Source organism: Crotalus tigris, unplaced genomic scaffold (assembly GCF_016545835.1).
Source record: "Crotalus tigris isolate CLP2741 ecotype Arizona unplaced genomic scaffold, ASM1654583v1 scf7180000017700.2314712, whole genome shotgun sequence".
Taxonomy (NCBI): domain Eukaryota; kingdom Metazoa; phylum Chordata; class Lepidosauria; order Squamata; family Viperidae; genus Crotalus; species Crotalus tigris.
Window position 1 is genome coordinate 882,262 of NW_024096576.1, and position 13,988 is coordinate 896,249.

At 32.0% G+C, this 13,988-nt stretch overlaps 1 protein-coding gene across 3 annotated transcripts in view; it reads left to right on the forward strand.

Moving 5' to 3' along the window:
• The window catches only part of FBXL17 (F-box and leucine rich repeat protein 17), a 130,846-nt gene extending 117,156 nt beyond the window's left edge, over positions 1-13,690 (forward strand). The window contains exons 7-8 of one of the 3 annotated variants that reach the window (XR_005556139.1): positions 564-706; positions 9,395-9,532. Coding sequence is in view for 2 of the 3 variants with exons in the window: in XM_039338405.1 (XP_039194339.1) it covers positions 564-706; positions 9,395-9,532 (281 nt within the window). In the remaining variant the exon portion in view is untranslated. Of the gene's footprint in view, positions 1-563; positions 707-9,394 lie in introns of all 3 variants that reach the window. The other 2 variants (XM_039338405.1, XM_039338408.1) reach the window with 2 other exon arrangements.
• Positions 13,691-13,988: the final 298 nt, after the last annotated feature.

A 13,988-nucleotide genomic window follows, 5' to 3' on the forward strand; every position in this document is an offset into this window, starting at 1 on the left:
TAGAGTACAGGAAGACCTGGAGGAACGTTGTCCATGGGATTGCGGTGGGTCGGATACGACTTCGCACTAACAATAACAACAATTGTTATTAACCCGAGGATATTAATTTAGTTTTTGTAATTTTTATGACTTTATGAATGATACTTATTTATTTCATAGATGCATAGCAAAAATGTATTTAATTATTAATACAGCCAAACCTGGTTGGTGCTGCCGCCCTTCCGTGATCTAGCGAGGGTCCTCAGCGGTGGTCACCTCTGTAGGGCGACTTTTGACCCTTTCCAGGGTCTTCTGACAGAGAGAAACTGGGCGGTGGAGAGAGGGCTCTCTCTGCACGTCCGCTGGTGCCGTGAACCGGAACTGGTTTTTAAAGAGAAAAAGACCTGGCTAAAGTTCTTTGTTTATAAATATATGTACAAATATTATAAATCGATCAAAGTACAACAAAGGAAGTTCAAGGGTAGATATTTATAATGTTTGCTTTAATATTTCTGCATGTATTTATAAAATAAATGCTTGTCTGATTTATGTTTCATTTCTGGTTCTGGCTTGATGTTATACAGCACTGATAGCCATTGGAAGATACAGTATGACAATAGAAACAGTTGATGTTGGATGGTGCAAAGAAATTACAGATCAGGGAGCCACCCAGATTGCCCAGACTAGTAAATCACTTCGATACTTGGGACTGATGAGATGTGATAAGGTAAGAAACATTGTATAAACAACCGATATGATATCCCCATGTGTTTTACAAGCCACATTTTTAAATCTATTCAAGAAGACAGTAAATGCAAATTCTATATGTGATCTTTTGGTCCTTTCTGGTTGTTTAATATTGAAGTTATGATGCTAACATAGTTTTACATAGTTTCACTTTCTGAATTTTCTCATTTATGTCTGATTATTATATATAATTCATTAATATAACAATCTGCTTAGATTTAAAATAAAAATCTAAAAATATGCCTTGGCCCCCAAAAAGAACAAAATGTATGACTGTAAAAGTCCTAATTTTGCCTCACGTTTCTTGTTCGTAACTCATTGTTTTAAAAACAAGAAGCTTAATATATTTACTTAAAATGATATAAATCCAGTATAACCATTATATATTATTAATTTTTCCACACATTATGGACTATTTCTTGCTTATTCAGAAAAACATTAAAATGTTTCTTTGTACTACATTTTTTACTTTTAAAAACAAATTGAAACTTTTGAAAAAATTCTAAACTAAAGAAACAATTATTTTGCTAGTGCGATTTGTTTACAGAGCACACTAGTTTATACCTGAATATTTTGTGAGGCAAGACAAGCAAAGTACAGATAGTCCTTGATTTAGCAGCCCCAATTGGGACCAACAACTTGATTATTAAGGAAGGCAATCATTAAGTGAAAATGTGACTATGCTTATGCTCTTACATTGGCTTTACGAACCTGCAAAGATCATAAATGCAAAGATTGGTTGCAAAATTATTTTTCCATCACTGTACTGCAAAATGATCACTATATAAGTCAGTTGCTAAATGAAAACTGCCATTATCCAAGAGTCTTATTTGATGAACAGTGCTAAAAATATTTGCTTAATTTCTTGGATTTAAGTTAGGCTTTCAATTATCAGTCAATTTTACATATATTTTGTGGGTATAATTAAATTTGCTCATACAATAAAGGAAGCTTTAAAAAAAGTCTATGTCTTCCCTTGAAGTACCATACCAAAAATTTCAATGATCTTGGTGTTTTAAACAGATTTTAGTATGCCATCAGTTAAACCATGTATAATCTATATACAGTATTGTTTGTACTCCTTTAATTGCTTGCTTATGTTTTCCTGACTTGCTACAAAAAGAACTGCATGCTGTGAAGGGAAACAACTAAGCTAACAAGAATAAGAATCTGTGAGAGTGCTACAAAGCAAGTAGGGAAAACTGTTCTTGATTAATGGGGAAATATATATTGGCTATCTTGATGAGAATGCTGTAAAGTGTGGCATAAGAGACACCACTGGGGGTCATTTAACTTGCTTGTTAAACCTCTGTGTGCAAGGGAAAGCTGAAAAGTAGCTGTAAAAAGAACAAAATTCAGAAGCTGTATCCTGAATTTTAAATGTTTTAGATGCAATGTTGGCAGCCTAAGAGCTTCATTCCTCTTTCATAGTCAGAAAGTAGAGAACTTTTCTTCCTTAACTTTTCATATTTCATGCAGAATTCATTTATTTTTCGAACTAATGCTTTTAGAACATCATTACAGTAATATTTGGCAAATAAGAAAGGTTATTAAATGCCATTGTGACTAAAAGATGTTCAACCACACACTTGGATGAGAAGTACATTTGTGTTCAATTTTTCACCTTCTAATCTTTTCTAAAATATTGAATAAGTTGCTATACCAGATAGTCATTTCCTTTATGTGATGTTAACAGATATGGAAGAAAAACTATCAACACAATGACCATAAAGAAAATATAGCAAAAGATTCCAATATTCTCCCCAAAACATTATTTTATGAATCTCCTTTGAGTCTTTTTCATGTGTACTTTATGTAAATTTAGAATTACTAAGTCCTAACTAGTCCAAAGAAATTGCTGAGCTGGTTAAATCCAGCCTCTGCTTAATTCCATTGATTATATAACTGGTTCTGGGCGACAGATTCCACTAGTGGTTATTGCTATTGATCCCCACTATGAAAATAATCAGATTAATTGCTTTTTCATCAAGTTCCTTTAGTGTAGTTCTTTTGATTTTCATACAGTTGACACAACAATTTTAAGGAGCAAAATGGCTTGATAATAATATTAAGTAAAATATTGTTTTATTGTCCTGTCAAGTCATTATTCCACTAAAGTAGAATAGAAATTTTAATCAAAAAAGGTGGATCTAAGAACTGTATGCTTTTGCTGTCTGAATGAGTAAGGTTTCTAGTATGAAAATATTGCATGACTCCTTACTTAGTTGAGAGTAGTATTCTAGAAGAAAATCATTAAATAGATTTTTTTTTAAGAAGCATAAAAAGCTGGTTCCATTAATGGAGTAAGTGGAACTTCCCATGTATCCTCATAATCCATTCTGGGACAGATTTTGAGAGTATGTGGAGAAAAAGAAGAAAATAACATTTTGTTGCTAAGGAAATCTCATTTGATTATGGGATTTGGAGGTTGAATGATCATCACTACTTGTGATGTCTTCAATTTTGCTAGATATCAAATGTTCTAAGATTTCACTGATCTTATCCTGAAAATATAGGAATACCACGAAATCTGTTTTTATGAATTTTTAATCAAAATGAATGAAATTATATATGTATTTATTCAAAAGTAAGATATTTATAGATTTTTAATTATTTAAAATGCTGTCCAAAATAAAGTACAAAACTGTGAGTAGCAAGATATAAATGGCAATATAACCAAACATACAATGAACCAAACTTATATATGATTTTTTTTAAAAAAAATGCCTTAAACTTAGGAAAATATCTTCATTTGAAAATAGGGAATAGTTTAGAATTTTCAAAAGAACAAGACATGAGTATTGTTAAATTTATTTTTTTTTCATTAGTGCACACACATTCACTACCTAACATAACCTTAAAAATAGAAAAGTAAAATTGTCCCAAACAAAGCACCAGCTTGCAGCTTCATTAAATAAAGAATTCTAATAGCCTCTATGAGCCCCAAATGTAGGAAATACTTTTTTTAGAAAATATTAATTGAAGAATGTCTACAGTTATGTCCCAATGTAATCCAATTAGGGTTGGATTAGATTGTTCTTTCCCAGCTGCATTAAAAAAAATACATACAGTTAGCATAGGAGAGAAGGCTTAAATTTTTCTGTTATGAAGTAATTAATTAAGAATTGTAGCATAAAATGTTTTTTCCATTATGTCAAACAAAAGTGATTTTCACAATATTGTTGGCTTAAGAATTGAAGTGATAACTTTCATTTTTAAAAGAAAAGACATTTTCTTAAGTATGCAGCATTTATTCCCCTCCCACTTCATATGAATAGCTATAATTTGCAGAAATCAAGTAGCTTCATAATTGATTCTCTGAATTTTTGAAATGTTATGTGTAATTGGATATCTGATACTCAAAACTCACACAATCCTATTAGAAGGCAATTTACTTCAATGATTTCATCCATTTTAATTTATCTTAAATTTATTTTAAATTTAGATCTGGAACATTAGCTTTTTAAAAGATAGAATAATATATATATATCTGCTGGGGCAGTTAGTTACATAGACAGGTTGTATTCATAATGTTCTATTAGTAACTTTCCAATTTATTAGTTTAATACTAGTACAATATTTCTAGTTTAACATTTTACTTTTACTTAATTTTGTAATATGGGAGTTATACCAGGTACTCCCTTCAAATAACAGGGTACCATATAGATCAGGTGATTGAGCTAACCACTTGGGAATGAATTAAGCTGTGAGAGAAACAACCCCTTCATTTATTATTTTGCATACAGACTTTAGTAATGCAGTCTAAGGCAGAACATGGAAATGATGATCTACTTCATAAGAATAATATATAAGAAATGGGTCTGAGTATATTCACTTTGACAGAAGTAATGCCTCAGTATTCAGGTAGATGCTAGCCTTATAAGGTGCCGTCACTTAGTCTACTTTTATTGTTTTTAATCCATAATTCAAACTGAAGTGTTTTAACACTTAGAAAATCCAGGATGCAGATGTTTTTCTGTGAGTGTATTAATCAATTACCCTAAGCCCTCAGCACTGAGGTAATCACTGAAACTTTGTGGAACATCTCAGCTGAATAGATCAAGTGCCTAGCACTTCACACAGAATGATTTCACAAACCTTTTATTATGTTGTAGCTACAGGCAGGAATTATAATTAGGCCACCTGAGAATGTTATTCATTCAACTATTAAGTTAAAAAATATACTTAAAAATAATTGAGAAAATAATGTTCAAGATATAGAACACATAAACCTGTTAAAACCATTGAAAAAAAGGAAAAGGACATATGAAAGGTTTCTAAACAGTGGAAATCTGAATAGTGGATATTTTAAACGTATAAATAGTTCACCAGGATTATTTGTTTGTTTGTCAAATTTGTATAACTGACCATCTCCATACAAGATTCCAGGTGAAGCCAATCCAAAAAATAAAAGTAACAAAAACAATATAATACCATATAAAATCATAAAACAAAACTGATATATTGTAAATAAGTTATTACAATCAGGTTCTGGAATAAGAGTATGGTTTGATTTTGTCTGTGAATTGTAGAATTTCAATAAATACCACCAGTGCTTTTATTTGACATACATGACCAATTTTGGGTCATAAAGTAGTTTATTTTGGTCTCTATGTTATATATTGCTGTCTGTTGCCACAAGTCCCATAAATTTAGGTTTCTGTATTAGAAATAAGTTGATATTCATCAGTATTCATCAGGTTGGAGGATGGGATAGAGCCAAATCTTAAAGCTCGCAGTTATGAACTGTACACATGATATACTAATTGATACATATGCTCTCTGATACTTGATATATAGTAGGATTCCAGACATATATGATAACCAGGATTTCTAATATTAAATTCTCCCAATAAACTTATATTTAGTGTGTTACAGCTGCTTGTTGCAATTAGTATTTAGTTTGGTTTGGTCTTTTGACATGAAAGAACATCCAATAATAAGACAATCCACATTCATCCTCTGCACTAACTAGTACAATTGCTTCATTTGGCTGTGAGAACTGGGGATGGAAATATATATGCATTACATTATTCTAAGAAGGAATGGGGCAGTCAGTTTTATATAAAGCACATAAAATGTTAAGGATATAATTTAAAAAAGAAAATACAGCTAAATCTAGTTTACCAAAACTATTTACCATACTTATACCTTTCTATCCTTAAAAACTATTCTTGATTCCATAAATTACATGCATCACTTCATGTATATTGTCTTTTATTGTTTACAAATTTCGTTGATTTTGAGGATTTCACCATTTAACTTTTTTCAATCTTATTTTTCCCACTCTTTCTTAATATATTTTCCCTCATTTTCTCATTTGCTCCTCTATATTGCTAAATCACCTTAATGTACTTCTTTTGTACTTGTTATTCACTTTTGCATTCAATCCACATTCATTCAATGCCCATTCATATTTCTTTCTGTTTTAGTACGCACACGCTTTCTAAGTAGCCTATTCTCATTGCATTCAGCTTTTATGTATCTCCTGTCTTACAAAGTACATAGAACAATGTGCTTGTATACACCCGTTTTTGCCTCTTTTGAGAAACATTCCTTGCAACAGATCAATTACCATTCTGCCAACATTTTTATTTTCATCACAAGAACTCTGCATTCTATCTGCTTCTTTTAATTTAGCCATTCTTTGCTGTTCTGACCATATTCTTTGCAACTTGAGGGGATGTTTTTTCTTTAGAACTCAGAACAAATGATCACATTCCAGTTTTGCTGAACTCTTATATGATTGTTCTGAAAAAAGAAAGCCAGCAATAAAATCTGAAGGGATCCTGAATAATTTTATTCAGCAAGTAGGGCAAGGTTGATATGTATCACTTTTCTATTTCCTTCAATAATTTCCAGCATAGCATATCCCATCACCAGCTTACTCTTCGGGTTGCTCGGGGCTTTCCTTTTCTCCTTTACCTGAATCAACTCAAAGTATTGATATGCTAGTCCAGGCCCCCCTTCCCTACTGAAGTGTGCACAGTAAACACAGCATAGCACATCTCTCTGGCCTATCCACTTTCTAGTGCCTCTCCTGCTTCTGATCAGCTGTTGATATATTTGGATTTTTCCCTCAGTTACACCCCACTCCCAATCACTTTTGCTCAGAACAAACCCATTTCATCTTGTATATAGAACAAAACATCCAAAATTAGTGTTTGTGTTCAGGCACCATTCATGCAAAATGTGTTGTTCACTGTTCGTACTAGTTCATGTATATAACATTTTGAATATCCTTATTTGCAGCTATTTTTTTCTTTTTTTTTCTCATCCATGTTTTAACAACAGGATACTATCTCTTAGTTTTGGAGCATTTTGGCTAGTATTTCACACATTCAACCTAAACCCAATTTTATATGAAATATGTTCACACTATTCTATGCAAGTTAAGAGCTCTAATTTAAAGACTACTTTGCAAACCAGAACATCACTGCATATATTGTGATAATACTCAGGATGATCAAAGTCTATAGGCCTATCTAATTAACATCTCTTCTGCTTTTGCAACTATTATGTATGATAGGGCCCACACAAACATATATAAGCAATATATTTGCTAAAATTACTGCACAGTGTACAAAAGTATCATGTTTTCATAGAAGTCTGGAAGTTGCAGTTTCAATATCTAGAAGATGCCAACATTGGCAAAGGCTAATATTGGCTTTATGTGATCATCCACATATTGCAGTAACATTTCTGGTCAGTTTTAAAATATAATTTATTGATATGTCTGAGCTGCCATAGATATACCATTACAGATTTCATTCTTATTGATTAAAAGGCACTTCCTGTTTTTTGGACACATTCAGTGTTGCTGTAATATAGTTGTTTACAAAAGTGTTTAGGGCATGCAGGGTCTCTGTGTACTTGAAATAGAAGTTAAACCAATTTTCTATCCAAGTTGCTCTTCAGTTGACAAATCTCCCAATGAAGATTGAATGTTTCTATTATCAAAGCAGAAGAACTGTAGATTAAACCCTGTCATTTATCCCTGTCATAAAATGCAATCACTGTTCATTCTCTGCACTGCCTAGCACAATTGCTTCAGTTTGGTGTTTGCTCAGGGCAGTAGGACTGAGGGCTGGGGGGGAGGGGGAATAACAATAATAAAGAGATATTTGAAAAGAGTCTGTTGTTTTTTAACATACCCTCGTCCAAGGATTTTAAGAAAATTAAACATATATTTGTGGTAAGAATGGAAAATGCCTTGGATATGTAAATCTATTTTAGTTCAACATCAATAAAGAAGTACAAAGTGAACAGTTGTGACAAAGGAACACTGTTAAGAGTATTTAAATTAAATATTGATGTATTTTAAAATTCAATAAAAAATTCTAAGGAAAGTTACCTAGAAGTCATGTTCTTAGGTTAATCTAGTTTTTTAATCTAAAGAATGATGGAAGCTGTCTGGCTCTGTGATATGAACTACAATCAGCTTAAAAATAATTGACAAATTAATCCCTTCACAGCACTGCAGTTGTAGAGATGTTAAGTTTAATTAGACCTTATTGATCGCTTTGTATGATAGAGGAATAAAGGTAATATCTTTGGTTAAGGTCTAGTACAGATATTTCTGACCTTCTAAGCTGTACATTTTAATTATTGATTGTGATGATTGCGGTTATTACAGAGGGAAGATTTTAATTCTTTCGCAATGAGAAAAGTGGGGGGAGGGGCAAAATTGCCCTCCCTTCTCCTGAAGAGATGGGTTTTTCATTGACAGCTAAAAATATATGATTCAGATTCATATATTCAGATGCATAAATAGCTTTTGCTTGAATGTTGTAACAATACAGCCTATCTAGATAGTATTACAATCATTCTGAAGTTTAGAATTTAGGGACATTTTTCTACCCAGTATTTCTGCTGGAAGCCCAAGTGGCTGCTATGTTACCCATTTTCATGTTATTGTACTCTTTTCTGGAGATGTTAGTTTATGATTACAGTGTATCAAAGTATTATTGCAATGAATTTTACCTGAAGATGCAATTAAAGAGTGTCCAGAAATTCCAATATATCTAAAATGTAGTGGATAAATTGTCTTTTAATGCAGTGTTTCCCAAACTTGACAATTTTAAGGCATGAGGACTTCAACTCCCAGAATTCCACAGCCAGCAATGCTGGCTGTGGAATTCTGGGAGTTGAAGTCCACATGCCTTAAAATTGTCAAGTTTGGGAAACACTGTTTTAATGTATGCATGCTTATACTACATTAACTTTGTTCCAAATCCATTGACTTCGGATGGTAGCACAATTCAAAATTCTGGTTCTTGTGGTCCAATATGAGTACTTTCATTCTTATGAACCTGTTAGGTCCATGTTCTTTATAAGGCACTGGGCCCACGTTCCCTGCAGAGCCCACTCCCAGCCTCTGACCATACCTACCCATGCCCATACTTATTCATACTTTGGAGCTTCTTTGCTTGGGATATTAGACTTGTTTTACTTTTGTTTCATCTTAGGCAAATTATTAATACTTTGAAGGATATTGCTCCAAAAAATTTTCTGATAATTTTAAATACAAACAATTCTGTATTTGAAAAGATCGCCATATTCTTGTTTAGTATGTCATGTTTAGTATGTCATGTTTTAGAGTGAGATTAAAGGACAACATGTGGTATTAGTAATAAATAATATATATTTTTTTTTCTTTTACATGTAGGTGAGTGAAGTAACTGTGGAACAACTGGTACAGCAACACCCACATATCACCTTCAGTACAGTGCTACAAGATTGCAAGCGGACCTTGGAACGGGCATACCAGATGGGTTGGATACCCAGTATGTCCAGTGCCTCTTAACTCATGCTATGGCATTAAAAAAAGAGATTTAAACTGAACAATTGAAAATGGTTAAGGATTTTTAATTAATATTTCTTGCTTTTTATTAAATATATGTTTGGTGTATGTATATGCAAGAGAGAGAGAGCATGAGTGTATGGCAAATGTCTATTCAGTCTTTCAATGGAAATATTTGAAGAAAAATATGGTCAGATATAATTAATTTTTCTGAAATGTTTATTTGTCAATTTAAAATCTGCAAATCAATAAGATTTTGCAGAAAGCTTGCCCTTTTTTGTAAATTGAATGTTTACATAAACTAGAATACTGTTTTGATGTTTTTTCAAGGTATATGTTCATGATAGAAACAAATTTTTTAGAGATGCATTATAAGATTTTTTTGTTTGTTGCTTAAAAGCTTTGGGTTTTAACTTCTCAAGTGGGTTTCTTCTAGCTCTAAGGTTAGTTTCAGCAGTTATGTTGTAATGACTTTTTGTTTCATGCTATTTCTTTATTATTAATAGTTCATAGTTCTTTTTAAATTGTAAATTGCAACTTCTTTCCCAAACTCCCCTTCAATTAGAAGTAATAGATAATCCTAAATTAGATTATCAAAATATTACTAACCTCTTGTGCAATTTTGAAATGCACATTTATGAAAATCTACAAAGGTACAAAAATATAATTTTTTTATGATAAAATTTATTTTGAATGGAATCTTTAATAAATGCTGGACCTAAGCATAATGGCAATTTAAGCAGACTATCTGTCTGGTCTCTATTGGTTCTACAAAAATAATATTTCTCAGTTGCTTGTGAGTGTATGTATTTAAGTGTATATTTCTTGATTACATTTTTACATCTTTAACACTTTCCAGTTTTGTACATCTTCATTTTAATGTTAAGCACTTTTTATTATTTAGATATGTGAAAAGTAGTGTATCTAAGGATTCAGGATTTCTCTCTGTGTAAAGAAACCTCAGACTTGCATTTCCTGTATGCTTCTGTAGCATCTCAGGGGAGAAGGAAAGAAACATCTGCCTCCACTTATAATTTCCTGTTATATCTAAATCTGGAGTATTGTAGTTAATTGAAAGTATGGTTAATTCAAACAAGTCAGAATCAAACTATTGTATCTGTAGCCTATTTCTTTAAATATAATTTAAACATAGGTATTTGGAGATGTATTTTTCCAAAAAAATGTTCATAGTTTATTTCAAACTAGAAATGTATTGTTTTGTTCTCTTTCTATGATGCCCAACTGCTCTGTGATTTAAATCTGATGTTCATAATGCATTTTTATAAAGCATTTTCTCATCCATGCCAATATGGTAACTTTTTCAAAATACATGGAAATTCCTGTAGGACATATACAAATTTATTCATGGGCCTTGGTTTTGAGTAAAAATGTTTGCATGTGTTAACTACTTATCCAAACAAATTAGGCCATGCTCTAAATATCTTTATGCTGTCATTCACTCAGGTTTACAACTATAATGACAAGTTATAATGAGATATGTAATCTCAGATGGAATCTTAACAACTTTAAAAAATGACAGCATATAAAACTACTTGCTCAAAATAATCTTTGTATGACCGTGTATTTGCATTCATGTTAACCATAAAGCATCATACTGATGTAAATAATCCCTTAGTAAGAGGTTTATTATTCCACCATGTTATATAATCCTAGGAATAAATTTTATGGAATTCACTCTGGCCAGATGCGTATAGAATGACATTGTTATTCTTCATTCAACATAGAATATCAAATGCTGCAGTAAGGTAAAGAGAAGATTTTGGTAACATTAAATACTTGGTACTGACTGTTGTAAAATATTTTTTGATGAGAAACTTTTATCTAGAATCAGAATTTCATTTTACTGAGGCATACTAGTTATTTATTTATCAAATTTCTATACTGTTCATTTCACATGTGTGACTCTGGGCGGTTTACAAACAATCTAATAAAACAATATAAAATATGACTAAAAGCAAAGTTAAAAACAAAATTAAAAACAAAGTTAAAATTTACAAGTTAAAAGTGAAAATTAAAGTTTAAAAATTCATGAGGCTAAAGGTTAACTAGACTGAGGGAGAGCCCTCAAGCCACCAGTCATTCCCAGGGTTGCATAATAATCTCAGATCCTCATGCTAAGAGGCACAGCTAAGAAAACCAGAACTGTGGGGGCTTGCCTCAGCTAAATGTTCCAAAAAGCAGGGGAAATAGCAAAAAAGGCTATCTTCCTAGATCTTGCCAGTGAAAATTCTTTAACTGACAGGATTCACAGCATGCCCTCCCTGTTTGACCAGCTGGAATGGGCTGATATAATTGGAACAAGAAGGCACCTTAGATACCCTGGTCCCATGCCATTAAGGACTTTAAAGGTAATAACCAACACCTTGAATTGGACCCAGAAACCAATTGACACTCAGCACAGCTCACAGAGCAGAGGTACTGCATGTGCCACACTAGCCCAGAACTGCTTATATCGCTACATTCTGCACCAGTTGCAACTTCCAGATAGTCTTCAAGAGTAGTCTCATGTAGAGCGCATTGCAGCAGTCCATCTGGAAGATGACTAGGGCATGAGTGATTGAAGGGCTTCTTGTTCCAGGAAAGGCAGTTAACTGGGTGCACACCCAATCTTTAGCAAAGGCTCTCCTATTCTTGAGGAACCAAATGCTTCCCTATCATTTATAATTATATTGGATAATTTTCATATTTTTATTGCATCTGATAGTATCAGCATTCATTTATTATTATGTGAATTCCTCTGACTCCCCAAATAGATTAACTGAATATAGACAGAAAATCACTAGAATATATATATGAGAAGGTTATTTTTATGTATATTAGACTGCTATGAATGGTTACATTTCAGGATAATTAACAAAGACACACTGAAAACAGAATAGTAGATAACTTTTAGAATGTCACAAATTAATAAAGAATTTTTTTAGATGTAACACTGAATTTGTTTTTTAAAGGTTAACGCATTTTAATCCATAATATCAAATGTTCACAATTGACTTGAAAGTTAAAGTTTCTCAAAATGTCTGGCTAAACTAGAAGACTTCAGGCAAAATAATTTGGAAAACAGCATTTATATTTTTGGTCTTGTTTCTTTTTTAGAGACTCTGAATTGTAATAAATCCCACTAATACAATTTTTTCAAAGAAAGTATTCCATTTTCCTTCTTTGATGCAAGTACTAAAAGGAGATAAAAAATAGTAACTATTATAATATTTACTTTGAAAATTACTTAATGATAAGTAATAGTTTTGTAAGATTTTATCCAATATAATATATGTAGAAAAGATTTAAAGAGTATATAATTCAGTAGCAATTATATAAGAGATCACTAAAATTGAAATCAGTTGTGAATGTACCTATACAATGACCTATAAAAGTTTTCAACGAACACTTATCAAAGTAGAATCATGAAAGTGAGATTTTTGCAACTGTAAAAACTTTGCACTGATAATAAAATATGCTAGTGTAGCTTTAGCTTTATAACAGAATCTGAAATAAAAATTGTGCCCTAACAGAAATATTTATATGCAAATTTTACATAGTAGGTATGATTAGTGGAAAGGAAAATGTCTGTCAGAATTAAGACATTTATTTAAACCTATAATCTTCCCTACTGTAACAATCATCTAGTCCTATATCATTTCTCTGTATCAGAGTTTCACACTGAGAATTGGCATGGGTCTAACAACTAGGTGTAGGCTGAGTAAGAAACATATGGATCAATAAATGCTCCCTATTCTTACCATTCATTCAAAACAGTGTCAGAATACCATCTAATGACTAATCCAGCTTTGACTCATGCTTTGAAATAATAGCTTCAGCTGAAGATGTTTATAGCCACAAATGTCACATATGTTAAACAATTTGAGTGCAATCCAAATAACATCTATAATCCTCAAACTCGCACACTGTATGTCTGCTCTTGTGGAATAGGATAAACTTAGACAAGTCAATGATCTGGATTTTTTGTTAAAAAATCAGGACAGCAATGTTGGCGTGGTTTGATGCTGGAATCTTGAACTGAAAAGTAGCTGTTTTAGAATTAAAGTGGAAAAACAAATCATTGATAGAGCAATGTAATGCAAAATATTCTGTAGCCATCTATGTATTAAAAGTTTATTAAAGGCATCTTTAAAGAGTGTATTAAAGGCAAAAAAACAATTTTGTATGAAGCACTCAAGCATCAGTTCACAAAGCTAATTTTAAAAAATAAAACAAATTAATATTTAATACATGGTTCAACATTGTTATATACAGTACTGAGAGAGAGAGAAAATCCCTTTTTATGTTGCTTTTTACTTTATTCTTTTATATCCAGAAGCCAAATAATAGTAGTGCACAAGAAGATACAATTGACTTATGGAAGTCAATTGATGCTAATACCTGAAGGCAGGACAAGAAACAACGGATGGAAACCAACCAAAGAGAGAAGCAACCGAGA